This window comes from Dunckerocampus dactyliophorus, chromosome 12 (assembly GCF_027744805.1).
Source record: "Dunckerocampus dactyliophorus isolate RoL2022-P2 chromosome 12, RoL_Ddac_1.1, whole genome shotgun sequence".
NCBI lineage: Eukaryota > Metazoa > Chordata > Actinopteri > Syngnathiformes > Syngnathidae > Dunckerocampus > Dunckerocampus dactyliophorus.
In genome coordinates, this window is record NC_072830.1 from 2,569,503 (window position 1) to 2,584,668 (window position 15,166).

The 15,166-nt window shown below is 45.0% G+C and overlaps 1 protein-coding gene across 2 annotated transcripts in view; it reads right to left on the reverse strand.

Moving 5' to 3' along the window:
* Positions 1-225: 225 nt before the first annotated feature.
* The window catches only part of npas1 (neuronal PAS domain protein 1), a 67,740-nt gene continuing 52,799 nt past the window's right edge, over positions 226-15,166 (reverse strand). Inside the window, exons 6-12 of one of the 2 annotated variants that reach the window (XM_054794134.1) lie at positions 10,098-10,275; positions 9,902-10,014; positions 8,504-8,700; positions 8,325-8,431; positions 6,506-6,653; positions 4,955-5,067; positions 226-2,492 (exon numbers count right to left, since the gene is read on the reverse strand). In XM_054794134.1, the coding sequence (XP_054650109.1) occupies positions 1,432-2,492; positions 4,955-5,067; positions 6,506-6,653; positions 8,325-8,431; positions 8,504-8,700; positions 9,902-10,014; positions 10,098-10,275 (1,917 nt within the window). In that variant the 3' untranslated portion in view covers positions 226-1,431. Of the gene's footprint in view, positions 2,493-4,954; positions 5,068-6,505; positions 6,654-8,324; positions 8,432-8,503; positions 8,701-9,901; positions 10,018-10,097; positions 10,276-15,166 lie in introns of both variants that reach the window. The other variant, XM_054794133.1, reaches the window with a different exon arrangement.

Here is a 15,166-nt window from a genome sequence, read left to right on the forward strand (position 1 = left end):
GCTAGCGTTAAATTCACAGTGATAGGCAAAGGAGTTAGCGCTTTCATTTAACAAGAACACAAAACAGCACGCGCACACGCACGCACACACGCACACACACACACACACAGAATACGTGTGTGTCTGTCTTAGACAATATGCACTTTTTCCGTCATCCACACAATTTGGAAGAAAGAAGGCAAAACCAAAGCAAAACCACGGATGGCGTTTTTCTGGCCAAGCAGATGAAAGGAAATGAGGCGTGCTTTATTTCACATCATGACCTCCAGGGATTCAAAGTGCTCAAGAATGTCAAAAGTTGCTTCTTGCTTGATTATTATTATGTTGATGATGATGATGACGATGGTCTCTACCAGGTGAACATTTCTTACACTTTGTTATCTTTTTGTACAAACCGTCATCCTTTCACACAAAGTGACTTCTTTTTTTCCACTCGTGAGTGAAATCCAACTCAAGTAAAGTGACTTTTTTTGTTGTTTTGTTTTAAATGGAGGGTTCTATTCCACAGCTTCCACCCAACGTGTGTCCTGACCCGACTGGGACTTTAATGGCTGTCATTTTATGACCCGTTTTTATGGTCCGTTACTTTATCATCAATGACTATTTATTCCCTCCGCTGCACATGCACGCCCACACACACACACACACACACGCACACGCACAGTGTAGCGGCTATGTGACGTCGTTTGGAGTGTGAGCAGGACCACGCGGCTTGAACAAGTGCTTTAAGGTGTCAGTAAGTGCTGAGAATGAGCGCCCGAAATGTCTTGTGATGATTTTGTGCGACTCCAATTCACAACACAAATATGGCTTTCATGACGCACGACGCTATCGTTAATGAGCTTCCTACCACCACACACGGAAAAGAATTGCATTTCTTCCCTTAAACATCACGGAATCTCCCATGTTTTGCCCCACCTGTGTGCTTTTGAATGTTTTTGTCATTCTTTTCCATAGAAAAACACCTCCATCTGTTTGCAAGGAATCAACAAGAGATGATTGGTAGAATACTGCAATGATAAAAAGTCTCTCAGACAAGTGTTCATCTTTGTTGTCCTCTACGGGGGTTAACTGGGTCAACTGCGGTGGGCGGGGGGGTGCTATCGCTATGTGAGCTGAGGGTCTTCATGGTTGTGGCGTCTATGTACAATATGGCTTCTCTGAGTGGAAGAAACACTGAAGTCGTCCGTCCAAAGACGCGCATTTCATTATTTTGTCGTACAGTCTTGAGGGAGATCCCGTCAAATGCGGTCCCGTTTTTTTTTTTTTTTGTCCGAGAGCCCCCGTCAACTTGTCACAGTTCCCAGATGCGACGCCTTGTCACACGATTTCCATCCCAGTTATTCAAGTCCAATTAGCGGCATCCTCGGAGGCTTAATGTCCTGCCACTTTCAACATCTTTGTCATCTTTACGAACGCCCTCCTCCCTTCTCAGTCCTCCTCGGGGCCGGCGGCCCCCCTCAGTCCGTTCATACAGAAGGGCAGGCCGGAGGAGAAGGGACTGTCCGAAGGGGAGAAGCCGTTGAAGGGCGGCAAGCCGGCTAATCGCTGCAGATGCGGAAAGAAGGCCGGCGGGGGCCCCTTGTGGTGGTCCGAGCGCAGCTGAAGGCCGTCCCCGTGTCCGGTGCTGTGGTGATGAGAGGGGGGAAGCTCTGGGGGAGCGTAGCGGATGGTGCTGGGGGCATACAAGCTCTGGGGGCCCTGGGGGCCGAGGGCAAGGGGATGGAAGAGCACCCGGCCCGCTGCGCCCCCCGCAGCCAGTCTCTGGAGGAGCTCAAAGTCAGGGCCCCCGCCCGGCCCACCCCCGCCGCTCCGACTGACCACCCCTGGCACAGACCTCTCCTCACGAGGTAGCGGGGAGGACACGGACATAACCGGGGACAAAGCCGGGGAAGGAGGGGTGAACAAGCCCTTGGGTGGGGCTTCGCTGCTGGACGAGGAGTCGGGTACCGGTGTGGCGGGGCTGTCGCCGTTAAGGCTGCTGGAGGGGGTGTGTGCATGAGAGGGTTGGGGCTGGCTGCTGTGTGACCCCCAGCGGCCCCCAGTGGCCAGGGCTTCATGTTCAGTCTTGATGCTCGGGCTGCCAGGCAGGGGGGACGGGGTCACGACGCTTTTGAGCTGCTGGATCACAGCTCGCCCGTTGTGCACCCTCCCCCCCCTCTCACCTCTTGTCGGAGTGTCTCCTGCCCTGCTCTGCTTCCCTCCCCCGTCTTCTTGTTTCAATTTGTCCCCCTCTCCCCCCTGCTCCCACTCCGTCTCGTCCTCCTCCTCCCCCTCGCTCTCACTGGCCAGGTCCGAGGACGCCGACACGCTCTCCTCGGCGTGCCGAAGGTCTTCCAGCCTGCGGCGACTCTCAGGGGGGGCGCCCTCGGGCTCGGGCCTCAGCAGGCGCTTCCTCCTGGTGTCTGACTGCACGGCGGCGGTGACGAACTTGTCTCTGCCCTTCGTGTCGGGGTCGCTCTTCCCCACTGAGCCCTTCGCTGGCTGCGAGCCTGAGGAGGAAGGATGGTTTTAATTTCCTGATGGACCCCAAAATTTGGGGGTGTCCCGGTTCTAGTAAAGCCACCGGTCCGCATGGACCCACACATGTTGCATGTTGATTTAAAGAGGAATGCATCAGCTAAACACGCTTACGAACTATTTTAACTTACATTCATTACAGAGACACCGAAGAGGAAACGTCATAAGCGTGGACGGGGGGGTCTTGATCAATAGAACTTAACAACCCGAGCTACACACACAAAGCCTTAAAAGGCTGATAATATGAAGCCAAAAGTTCCGAACCAGCACAGTCTCCTTGTCTCCTTGTCTCCTTGTCTCCTTGATGTGTAAAGAATATACAGAAAGTCTTTCTCCTTTGATAAATGATAGAAGAATTGGATTTATTTATTTACTGACTTTGAATGACATCAAATCATAAAATATCAATCATAGAAATTGAAAAGATAAATAGAAACATTAAGCACTAACATAAATTATATAATTAGTATAAATCCTAAATAAAATCATTAAAAAATGGCTGTGGGTTGGCGTAATCTACTTGAAAATCCTCGTACAACATCAGCAAAAAAAGACAATCACAAATCAATCACAAATCAAACGTAATGTTAAAAAAAATGTGAATGCAGTTAAAATGTTGCTTTGGTTGTTTCTTTTGTTCTTGTGAGGAAATCGATTTTAAAATTAGGCGGTTTATTTCCTCGGATTGATTTCATCATTTCAAACGATTACGCACACAAGCTTAAGATAAACTTCAATCCGCCAACAATAATAACAATAAGAAGGAGTGTGACGTTTAACAAAGGCGCTCATATTGGCCCCCAGCAGAAACACTATTTGAACCAGTAAAGATGGTAATATATGGCGTCATGTGGGCTCTGTGGGTTATTTAGCGGTTAGACAAGTTATTTAGGTGTATTAGATGATGTACAGTACAGTGGGTAGGCAGGCCTTTACCTTTATGTGTGTTTTGGCTCATTTCATAGAGACGTACAGCAGCCCTGAAGGCTCCACGAGGTGTTGTGAAGGTTGAATGTTGACTTGACATCAGCTGCTGAGTCGAGCCACTAGTCAGTAACAACTCAGCACGTTTGCATGCAGTCAAATAATCCTACCAGAAGTGGAATATTGCGCACGGCCATGTAAACACCAACAGCCCTTTAGAAAAAACAGAACATGCTCACATTCTGTTTTTCACATGCAGTCAGTAGTCGGGTTAAGGTCAAGGTTCACGTTTCTGATACATTCAAAATAACCCCTTCACATGCGTGACATGAAAAAACAAACCAAAAAAATACATACCTGTATCCAAAACCCCCAGCACCGGTACGGCGGAGAATGAACACCTTTGTTTGTGCTTTGGTGCTGGTTCTGACCCACCACCAGCACGTGACACTGTTCTGTCTCACTTTCTTCAGTAATGGAAGGCGAGAACGTGAAGAAATAGCAAATGGAGACGGAGCTGTGCCATCCGTATCCACGCTACCCGTTTCCACCAGAGCCCCCCCCGCATTGGTGGCGCTATAGAGCCTAACTGACGTTTCCGCTTGGACGCTTTTCACTGCAGCACACAACTTTCCGTGCGGAGGAGTGCGTCTTGCATGAACTGCAAGGTAGGTAAGTTTTCCATGATGACTTTGCTCGGTTCCGCTCAAGTTTTCTCACAATGTTGACTCACTTGACAGCACATAACGTCAGCACATAAATCTGTTAAAAACGGAAGCTCCCTGGAGCAGCATGAGTGGGCATGTAAGCCAAGCAGTCTCGAGTTAAAACAGGAGTGCCCATCGGCAGGAAGTACTTGTAAACGTGGCCCCACGCAGGCCACCTGGTTAGTGTGGTGAAAGACAGGAACATGATGTCTTTTATAGGCGCTAGAAAGTACCACCGAAGGTGAGAGAGACGTTACGCCAAGCGGGGTTTGTCCCAACGCACCTTCATCCAAAGTGTCCGGGGGGCGCTGGTGGAAACGGGTAGCGTGGATGTGGATGGCACAGCTCCGCCTCCATTTGCTATTTCTTCACGTTCTCGCCTTCCATTAATGAAGAACATGAGACAGAACAGTGTCACATGCTGGTGGTGGGTCAGTACCAGCACCAAAGGCGACCGCCACCGGCCCCGCGCTGTTTTTGCTGTTTTTGGATCCAGCAAGAAGAAGCAGAAATGACGTGCATTGCATCATGATGTTTTCCGTGCGTCGAGATGTTTTTTTTTCTCCACATCACGCATGTAAACGGGTCAGAATGCTCCAGTAACCGGAACATCGACCCTGCATGTAAACGCAGCGGATGTGTAATATTGACCAGCCTGTGGAGTCCTAAAAGTAGACTGACTGTTGAAAAATCTAAAGAAAACGGGGAATGTGCCGTCTGAAATGATGACAAAAACATGAAAGAAATTCTGCCCTGGCTGCAGCCCCCCTTGCAGGGTATTATGGGATGCTGCGGCGTCCTACCTCTGGCCTGCGGGGAGCTGTTTGTGGGAGGGGAGCTCACTCGAAGTCGCTCCACTCGGACGCTCTCTGGAAGCTGCAGCAGGTCCAGAGGAGTGTCGGGCATCTCCGTTCGACTGGAAGAATGCAAGTAAATGAAGGTAAGCACAGGTGGAGAGGTGGACTTCCAGTAAATGATCGAGCAGCACCTCCAGCTTTAAAAAGACAGTTAAGGGAATCCAACATCTAATCAGCCACACCACAATGCTGCCCAACCTCACACACACACACACACACACACACACACACACAGTGTAGAGCCACACTGTGACAAGGAGGAGGCTGTTGGAGAAGTTAATGAGCTCTTGTAATTACAGCGCTAATTAACTAAAACACTATTCATGCCCCAAAATTCTGACATCCATTTGTTGTAATTATGTAGCCTCAGCCCAATTAGCATCCAAATTCAGCCTACTCCTGTTTTGGTCTGACTGCTGGCCCGCCTGTTTGTGGTTTTTTCTACTTAATATGTGTGTGTGTGTGTGCGTGTGTGTGTGTGTGTGCGTGTGTGTTTGTAGAACAAGGTAAAAAAACAAGGAAAGAGAGCATATTTTATCAAGCCTGCGCTGTTGGTGGTGTGTGATTTAAATGAGTTAGACACGTTTTAATGTGAACTTTGTTGACGTCTGACTTTGAATAATAAAAAAAAGAAAATGTATCATTCATTTGACTAATGACTAATTAATCAGGAAAGTGACTGACTGCACATTCATGCACAACATCGACGACACACAACAGTGACGTGTCACATCATCACATCCAGTATGGACTAAATTAGGGAAAAAAACCCAAATGATTGAACTCCAATTGAAATTAGGATTATTTTCACTTAGATAGATAGATAGATAGATAGATAGATAGATAGATAGATAGATAGATAGATAGATAGATAGACAAATAAATATGGAACAGGTCATGTCAAATTTGTAGTGCAATTAAATATACATAATATATATAAGATACATATATTTTATATATAGTACATAATAACAAATCAATACTAAATCTTTTACAATACATTTAGAATTTCATTATTTCTAATAATACTTTTATTGTTTGAAAAAAAGCACACAAAAAATAAAAAGTGAGCTACATTAAATGTGCCATAAAATGACAATGCAAATAGTATAATAATAAATGTAAAATAAAAAAGAAAGAAAAAGTGTATGAAAGCATGTAAGCAGAAACACTTCAATAAACACACAGCAGCCACTTCATTAGGCACACCTGCAGTGGCTAGCAATATTATTGAATTATTATTGTGTGTGCAGGTGCACCTCATGCTGTGCATGTGAATCCTTTCTATGTGTCCGTGCGTCCATCATCACCCATAATGGTCCAAGATGATGTGTTTTTCTTTGGTGTCCCAGACGTTTAGCAGGTATCTTCATCAGCTGCTGCTGTGAGTTAACCTCTTATTTCATCATCTCTGCCTTCAAAGCCCCTCAGAACACAGCGCGGCGCCCGCATACTTAATGCATACACTTGTTTTCCTCCAATCATTCTAGAACTGACCTGAGGACGTAGTTCACCCAGATGACGTTGCGCTCGTGGGGGGCTTTGTGGTTTATGGACACGGTGGCCGTGGACTGAATCCACAGATAGCCGCCTCTCTTCTGGAGCCAGCGGTAGTAGCCCGTCACCACCTGGCCTTTCCTCAGCACTGACGAGACCACACGGGTGCAAGATGATGAGCGGTGAGGCTTAAACACTTGCAGTTGCATGCACATCCATTGACTTCATAGCGCCAATGTAGCTTCTTCATATGGAAGCAAAATAAGCATCATCAGCAATAAGATGGCCGTGTTTCACTACTGTAGAGTCACCATCGATCTGTGCTTGCTATCATGTTGTTCCATTGTTGACTTTACTGGTTAATAGGAATTCCACACACGTGACAAATAATCCTGCAACATCCTCCCTTTAGCCCCCATTCCCACTTCAATCTGTGCTCAAACACTCTTTCATAGTTTTAGCATATCGTCATTACTGTGGCTCGCTTACTTTTACACTTGTGTGACAGTTAAGAATGTTAAAAGGGTTATGGTTTCATTTGACTTCGAATGCTTCATGTTACAATTCCACATGCCCAAAAAGCAGAGCTTATTTAATCCTACCCCACCCCCTCTCTGTAGCACATCAATTGCTATCACGTACTGCATGCTAACTTCCTGTATTCAACATGCACTAATTCACTGTTTACTTATTCTTCCATACAATCAAAGCAGACCATTGAATGATTATTATTATGGGCCTGCAAGCAAAGGGCAGCATGCCATTATACTATCCCAAATGTATTCTTTATTTAGGAAAATGAGATCGTACACTCATCCAGATGAAGCCCTGCCTTCGTCCATCAGTGGAGAGGGTTGACCCCGGGTAGTGTGCTATTTGCCGTGTGCAACATTACAGTATGTGTAGCCGTGGCCAAGTCATTGATGGAAAAAAGCTTCTTCTGGGCCAACAACGACCTTTAAAAGCTGCGCTGAACGCTGGCCCACTGGTATTTATTCTCCACTCCCATTCCGACGGTCGGGCGTTGTGAAACAGACGAGTTACACTTTTCATTTATCCACCTGCACCATCGATGCGATACGCACGACTCCAAAAAATAAAGGGAATGGAACTCCGAGTCAGTCACACTTCTGTGAAATCAAACGGTCCACTTAGGAAGCGACACAGATGGACAATCAGTTTCACACGCTGTTGTGCAAATGGAAAAGACAACAGGTGGCCAGCAAGACACCCCCAATGAGTAAATAATAATAATAACGCATAAAATAATAAGTCAACCGTGTGACGTTGTTGTCAGCACATTCAACCACGTAACGAATGTTTCATTCATTCACATCTGGGATGGGCGTACATTGCGCATGCGTAGCAGAAATCTTTGCGCCCGACGGGGAACGCCCGCCCGCACGAACCGTGCACAGAATTTGCAAGGGCAGGCCCGTTCAAAATTTCAACTGAAATGTGTTTGTAGTTATTATTATTATTATTATTATTATTATTATTATTATTACTACCATCACTGTTATCATTACTGTTTTTTTATTTTATTTTGGAGCCTCTAGTCTACTCAACCTGTAAATTAATGTCAAATCATGTATCACAAGAAAAAAATCTTCAAGCATTTGAATTGAAAAGCGACTTTAGGCCCTGGGACCCCGTGCTTTAATGGGGAACATGTGCACTTTTATTTGCCAAAAACCGCAGTGGAGGTTATGAATGAGTTGTGCAGTTCAAACAGCTGGCAGCAGAGGGCGCCAATCACACCGTGACCGCGAGGTTTCACCGGGCCCTCCTTGAGTTTGTGTGCGAGAGAGGGACTCACAGTCCTCATGGCTTTGCCTCAGGTTCTCCAGATCCTCCACATGGATGAAGTGATAGCAGGTGCGTCCCACCACCTCAGCTGGGGTCAGGTCCATATACTCGGATATCCTGCACATGAAATGCAACACATCAGCGCGCACGTGGATACTGTAAGGCTGAATCAGGACGATGTGGCCGCACCTGTTCTCGCAGTATGTGACCTGCAGGTCCATGTTGACCCGGAAGACAAACATGTGGCTCTCCATGCGGACCTCGTTGAGCGTGGAGGGGGGGAGGGTGTGTGCCAGCACCACCAGTCCCATCGGTCGGTGCACGGAGCGCGTGGAGCCCGGAACCAGCGCGGGCCGGTAGCGGATTCTCCCAGTCACATGGATCACCTGAGGGCAAACACAACACAAGTCCAACACAAAAGGATTAATTCATGAAACGACACAAAGATGAAGAGAACGACATTCACTCAGATTCCATCCAGGCTGAGGAATGCAGCGGCTCGGCTGTGCGCAGCGATAAAAGGCAGCGCGCAGCTATTCAGTGTGAAATAAGGTCAAAGCAATAAAACACAGTGAAAACGACCATCCTGACACGGCTGCGAAACACAAGTGGAGCAAAACAAAGTGACAAGGCTCTGCTTGTTGTTCCTCCATGCAGAAAAACACAAGGACAAAGACAGCACATTAGGTACACCTCTACAATCTAATCCTTCACAATATACTTTAGCATTTATGTGCATCTATCACTTCCATTTAATCATGGACTTCATTTCAAGTTGCATATTACAGCAGAAGAACGATGCATCAATTATACACGATTGAATTCTTATTATTAATGATTTGAATTATTTCATCATACAATTACAATTGTAATGATTTGACTCTGCCAAAAAGACAAACACACTGTTAAATTCATGTGAGCATTATTGTAAGTGGATTGATTGGATTAGATTGCTCAGGTGGGCCTAACGATGTTTCCAGTGTTGTGTATAGTGCAGGGGTCGGTAACCTTTCCCATCAAAAGAGCCCTCTTATGCTAACGTCAACTTGTACGCCTTCCAACAACAGAACACAACAAACAGAAGTGCAGTTTGCGAGGCCTTTTTAAGTCCTTCTGGTATGAATTTGTTTAAAATGAAAATAAAATGTGGCTCACTTTAATAGAATAAAGAAAACAAACAGAGTTGCAGCTTGACAGTTTTAAAAAAGCAAACAAATTGAGGAACGTTTCTTGACTGGTCTGAAATAAATGTTTTTTTCTGCTTTCATCTGTGACCAATATCGATGAATTACAGTATTTCTTTTTTGATGTATTCATGGTTAGCTTACCGCAGGGATTGCACACTCAGGTAAAGGCAAGGGCCTCAGACGTGGATGTGATGCATATTTTCACTGACAAATTATAAACATTTTAAAAAATTTCTTGTTAAAGTTTGACTTCCAGCTGCAAGATATAAAATAAACCAAAGTAAAAGAATGTATAGATCATTATTACAGCAATAAGTAACCTGTTTTTTTTCTTTTGTCAGGACCAAAAGCAATGTGTTGCCTACCCCTGGTATGGAGGAAATAAGGCACGGTGAGTCACCTTGTATCCGGAGGATTTGACGTGCAAACCTCTTTTGGTGAGCGTGGACTTCATGCGAATAAAGAAGCCGCGGTCGGGAGGTTCATCAGCGGGAGAATGAGGACTGGAAGGAGCTGCTGAAGATTACAGAAAAGGAGATTAATCACCAGCGTTCATCTCTGCGTGGCAGTGATTACCGACGACGTGATCAGAGTACCGGGCTCGGGCGTCCCGGCCAGGGAGGAGGCCGAGGCGGAACTGGATGGAGCGCTCTCGGGCCCCGTGTGGCAGCCGGCCTCGGCCCGCAGATGAGGCCTGATCCCCAGCCGCTCGGCCATCTCCACGTGGTCGGCCGGGTGGATGTAGTCAAACACGCTGCTGCCTGTCAGCTCCACCTGAGGACAGACGCACACGCTTGTTGAAAAAAAAAAAAAAAAAAAAAAGAAAAACGGTGAGCGCACACACACACACACACACACACACACACACACACACACACACACACACACACACGTGGAACACACCCCCAGCAAGAAAAATCAATATGTGTTATGACAGCAAAATGAAAAGCTTGCTGTGGGTTACAATTCAACAAGGAGTGTGGCAGTTGTAAGACATTCCCACATGCACACACACCGTCTCGGGGGAGCGAGCGACTACAGTATTACTCAAATAACCGGGGAAGATAAAAATCAATTGTATGTGCTGATTAAAAACGGGTGAACTCTAAGTATCTCCTGAGGTCGCATCACTATTCTTCTTCTCCCCCCGCGTCCCACCCTGCTCCTTCATTTAGTCGCCGCCGGCAGTCCATCCCGGCAGGCATAAAGAGCTCGGAGCACTCCGTGTGATCCCATCATCACAATACATCATAGTCAAATCTCCAATCATTTAAAGGTAATAATGGTGCCACTCTTGCATGGCATCCATAAAAAGCAGCGCCATCGGAGCAGGTGCGACGAGGCCCGATGCCGTGTGGAAATGAGTGTGTGTGTGTGTGATGTGTACACGCGGCCTCCATTACATTTGTGAAGGTGTGTGTGTGTGTGTGTGTGCCAATAGCATTCCATCTGATAACGCCGTGGCTGCAGCAGCCTCACACCCTTGTCTGTAGGACACAGCCATTTATTACCGGATTAGAGCCATTTACTGCAGGCTTTATGGGAGCTTCAGCAGGCCCTCAAGGACAGCCAGGGAGCCAAACAGGGAAAAGGCGGAAGCAACCAGAGCATTCCGCTACAGGCGGTCATGGCATGGATGTTGTGAGGATCCCACGTACCGCTACGCAAACTAGGAGTGCTACTCCAGGGCTCTACTACTCTGAAAAGGTAAAAAACAAGCGATTCATCTCATAGTGGGGGAATTCCCAATGATGACCCCCAGTGCTGCAGCCAGGAGAGCTTGTGGGGGTCAAAAAATGTCAAAACAATCCAAAAAAATGGAAGTACAGGTGGTCCCGGGCTTACGCGACATGTGATGTAAGTTGACTTTTGGTGTAAATCGGCTCTTTACCTAAATTCTAGCTACGTTTAGGGTTACAGCTAACCTTTATTTTCTTAGCAGATTCATCTGAAGCCTGTTGTTTCTATTAATGGAGTAATCTGTTGGGCCCTAGAAGGACCAAATCAATATGAACCAAACACACACGGCTGCTGCTTTGCTCCACAGCAAATCAGAAAAGAGGCAAAAATGTCCATCACTGTTTCCCAAAGCTGATGAGTGTGAACATCTCGTTTTGCCTAAAACACAAAGATAACAGGTCTGCTTTCATACATGACGAAGGAAATGAAAACATATTCACACCTGAGAGGCGGAAATCAGAGGATTTTTACATTTTTCAATTAAAAAAACAAATAATCAAATACCAAAATAGTTCGATTAATCGATTAATTGGAGAAGCCATTAATCATTGATTAATTGTTGCAGCTCTAGCTAAATTAACTCACACTGTGCACAGAACACATAAAGGACATGCTATACAATAATAAAACACTAAATGCAAGGTTTAAATTAAACAGAAATACATGAATAAAAGATAAACTATTTTTACTGTCACTTTCATAGGAGCTTTAACATGTTCAAAGATACTGTCTGACACTGCGTGTGTGTGTGTGTGTGTGTGTGTGCGTGTGCGTGTGTGCAAGGGGAGGAGGATCATCCGTGCAGAGAGGATATTTGCTTTTGCTGATGTTGTTTTGGCACGCTTCAGCACAAGTAGCCTGTTTTGTTTTTGCAAAAAAAAAGACTGTTGAGTGACCACATCCTCCTACTGTGGGGGCCTTAACAGCTCAAAAATCTTTTTGATTTTCATTATAAAGGTGCAACTGAAAATCCAAATGATGTCAAGTGTGACTGCTAGATATCGGAGTTTATTTTGTTGTTATGTTGACAGGGCAGTCATTTGTTAGACCAAGGGACGTATTTATAGTGGACACAAACACTTGATTCATACACTGACAGCAACACTAAGCACACAGGCCTGTGGTGATGCATGGAATATACACGATACACCTTTAAGACACTTGCTATGATCCTTTTGTAAGACTATGAGCCAAAATACTGTATCTTAGCTACACGTCACTTCTCTGTAAAATGTCATGTAGTTGTTTTGTTCAACAACTATTTTCTAATGTATTTCTAATGTCAGTTTTAAAATGTATCCGTCCACGTGCTACGATATTAAAGAGTCTACATTGGACGGGATGAATAATACACAGATTTAATTAACTTCATTACGCAGCTTTACCAGAGATCAGACGTGTCATTTCTTCATGCTGAAGTTTCCCTCCGATTCAAAGCTGACTTATTCATCCTGTTAAAACATTTAAAGTTTTCCTCAAGAGGCTGGATATCTGACAAGAAAGTGGACCAGGTTGGGCGTCTAAGGCTGCGTTGGTGCAGCTGGCTTAGCGTTCTCGCTGATACTTTGTCATGGGACCAAAGGCTGTGCAGTAATGAACATAAAGTAAGGATGTGACTGCACAGCATTTGTGACATAACTCACATACTCACAAAATGCTGTGTTTAATACACAGCTTATATTTTTGCCTCCGTTTTCTTATACACTAAGTCGCCAACTAACGAACACAATTGGTTCCAGACGATCGTTCGCTAGTTGAATTGTTCTTAAGTAGGGGAAAAGGTAATATTACCAATGATATAGGTACTACATGTACGTGTATACATATACAGTATATGTGTATGTATGTAAATATGAGTTTGGATGCAGTAGTAATATTAAACCAGGATAATTCATGAAAAAAACAATAATAAAAGTGATATAATAATACGGAATGATAAATGTTATTTACCTTTGAAGAGGAGTGGTCGAGCATACGTCGTTGTTGAGGAGGAGGAGATATTGAAAAAAAGTACAAATGGTCGTCATTGTTAGACTCTTCTAAAAGAGGTAGTGTTCTGTGGGTGGTGTAGAATTAAGCAGGCCTATTAACTCTTCATAAACTTTAATCACACGCTGTGCTGGGTTGCATGTACAGCTACAACTTAGCTTTTCTTCACGTCTCCTCCCCCTGGTCTTCATCGCCTGTTGGTCCCATTAGCAGTGTCACAGTGCCCTCTACTGGTCAAGCATGTGAAATATGGACTTAAATATAAATAAATATGGACTTATAAGACAAAATACATGAAAATATAGACCAGTCGGCTTGTGTTCGTATCTCTGAATGTTTGCTAGTCGGATGTTCGTAAGTTGGGGACTTAGTGTACTGTCCTGGTTTTCGCACAATATTGCACATAACAAACTAGTCCGTTCGGCCTGTACTGTTTTGTTCCACCATACTGAGTGCCCAAACAAAGCACCCTACGCATTATTGGCACATTGTCTGTGCATTTTTAATTGAGAGCGACTGCTAAATAACCTGCCATGGGGCCAAAGAAATTGCCAGCAATTTGATAAAGAAGGTGAGAAACACCATGGGATTCCTTTTCACAGGATGTACGGGAAGTCTGCATCAATAATAAGTTCCACTTGTAATTATTTAATTGGTTTAAGCACTTTAAACTACAATTACTCTCTATTAAATGTATATTTTTTTTGTTCATGTTTTTGAGTGTCTGGAACAAATTCATTGGTTTTCTTTCTTTTTTATTTTCGCCGAAGCTTTTGGAACAAATTACTGAAAAAACCAGAGGGGTGCACTTGAGTCACGCAACTTGGACTAGAGTCTGATTCAAATACACAATTTTGATGACCTTGGACTTGACTTGACAATATCATGAAAGACTAAGCTTCCACTGTATTCACTAGCTTGGATTTCACAAAAAGCTTCTAAAATATACTTTGAAAGAGCGCTATTGTCATCAGTGGCAGATTACTATCACTGTCCTGCTCCATTGAAAGACTGAGCTGAGATGTGGCTTTTCAACATAACAGGGGGAGGGGGGAGCCATGAGAACACACACAGGACCGGACCTATTAACTTATTATGTATTCATGTTATTATTATTGCACTACAAATTGGAAGTGAAGCGTATTGATTTATTCTTATCCTGTTTTTTGATTTTTTGTTTCTTATCTCTACTCTCTTGCCTTGGATGTTCTGTTTTGTGATGAAGTGATAAAGTTTATGATGACATTTTTCGGCCCACTTGTTTGGTGCACATCAGGATTGGATGACCACGTTCACACGTGACTGAAGGAGTTGTACTCGCCCCTTTTACGCCAACCAAACATGACAAGTGTGAATGCATCCTAAAACCAAGGCTGAAGCTCAAAAACAGCAATTGCTCTACCGAGGGAATTATGCCTGCGCTCCATGCCAAAGAGACACCATCCCATCACTCCCGTCTGAGTATGGAAGACAACATGGAGAGACACACATGGGACCTTATGGGCTTTACGGGGGGCTTAAGACCTATGCGAATAATATCACTCCATCACAGGCAGGAGGGAGGAATTGAAGAGAGAGATCAGACGAAGAGGAGGAGATGAGAAGGAGACGCGGCGATTGAGGGGATGAGTCAGGCTCAGACATAAAAACAGCTATAGGATGTGGCGTGCGGGGGGAAGACGTGAGGAGAGACCCAGATCATTCAAGTGCTTGTGTGTGTGTGTGTGTGGCTAGACTGCTATTGTGTGTCATTGTTTGCAGGCCCTGCGCAGACATGCACGTGCATGTATGTACTGTGGGGATGAGAGGGAGGACGAGGAGAAGAAGGTGGAGGAGGGCATGGAGCAGAGGAAGGAGAGACATGATATAAATAATAGCAAAGGGGCTTTAATATGTATGAGGCATCCGGGCAGCGGTCCACAACACACTCGCAACC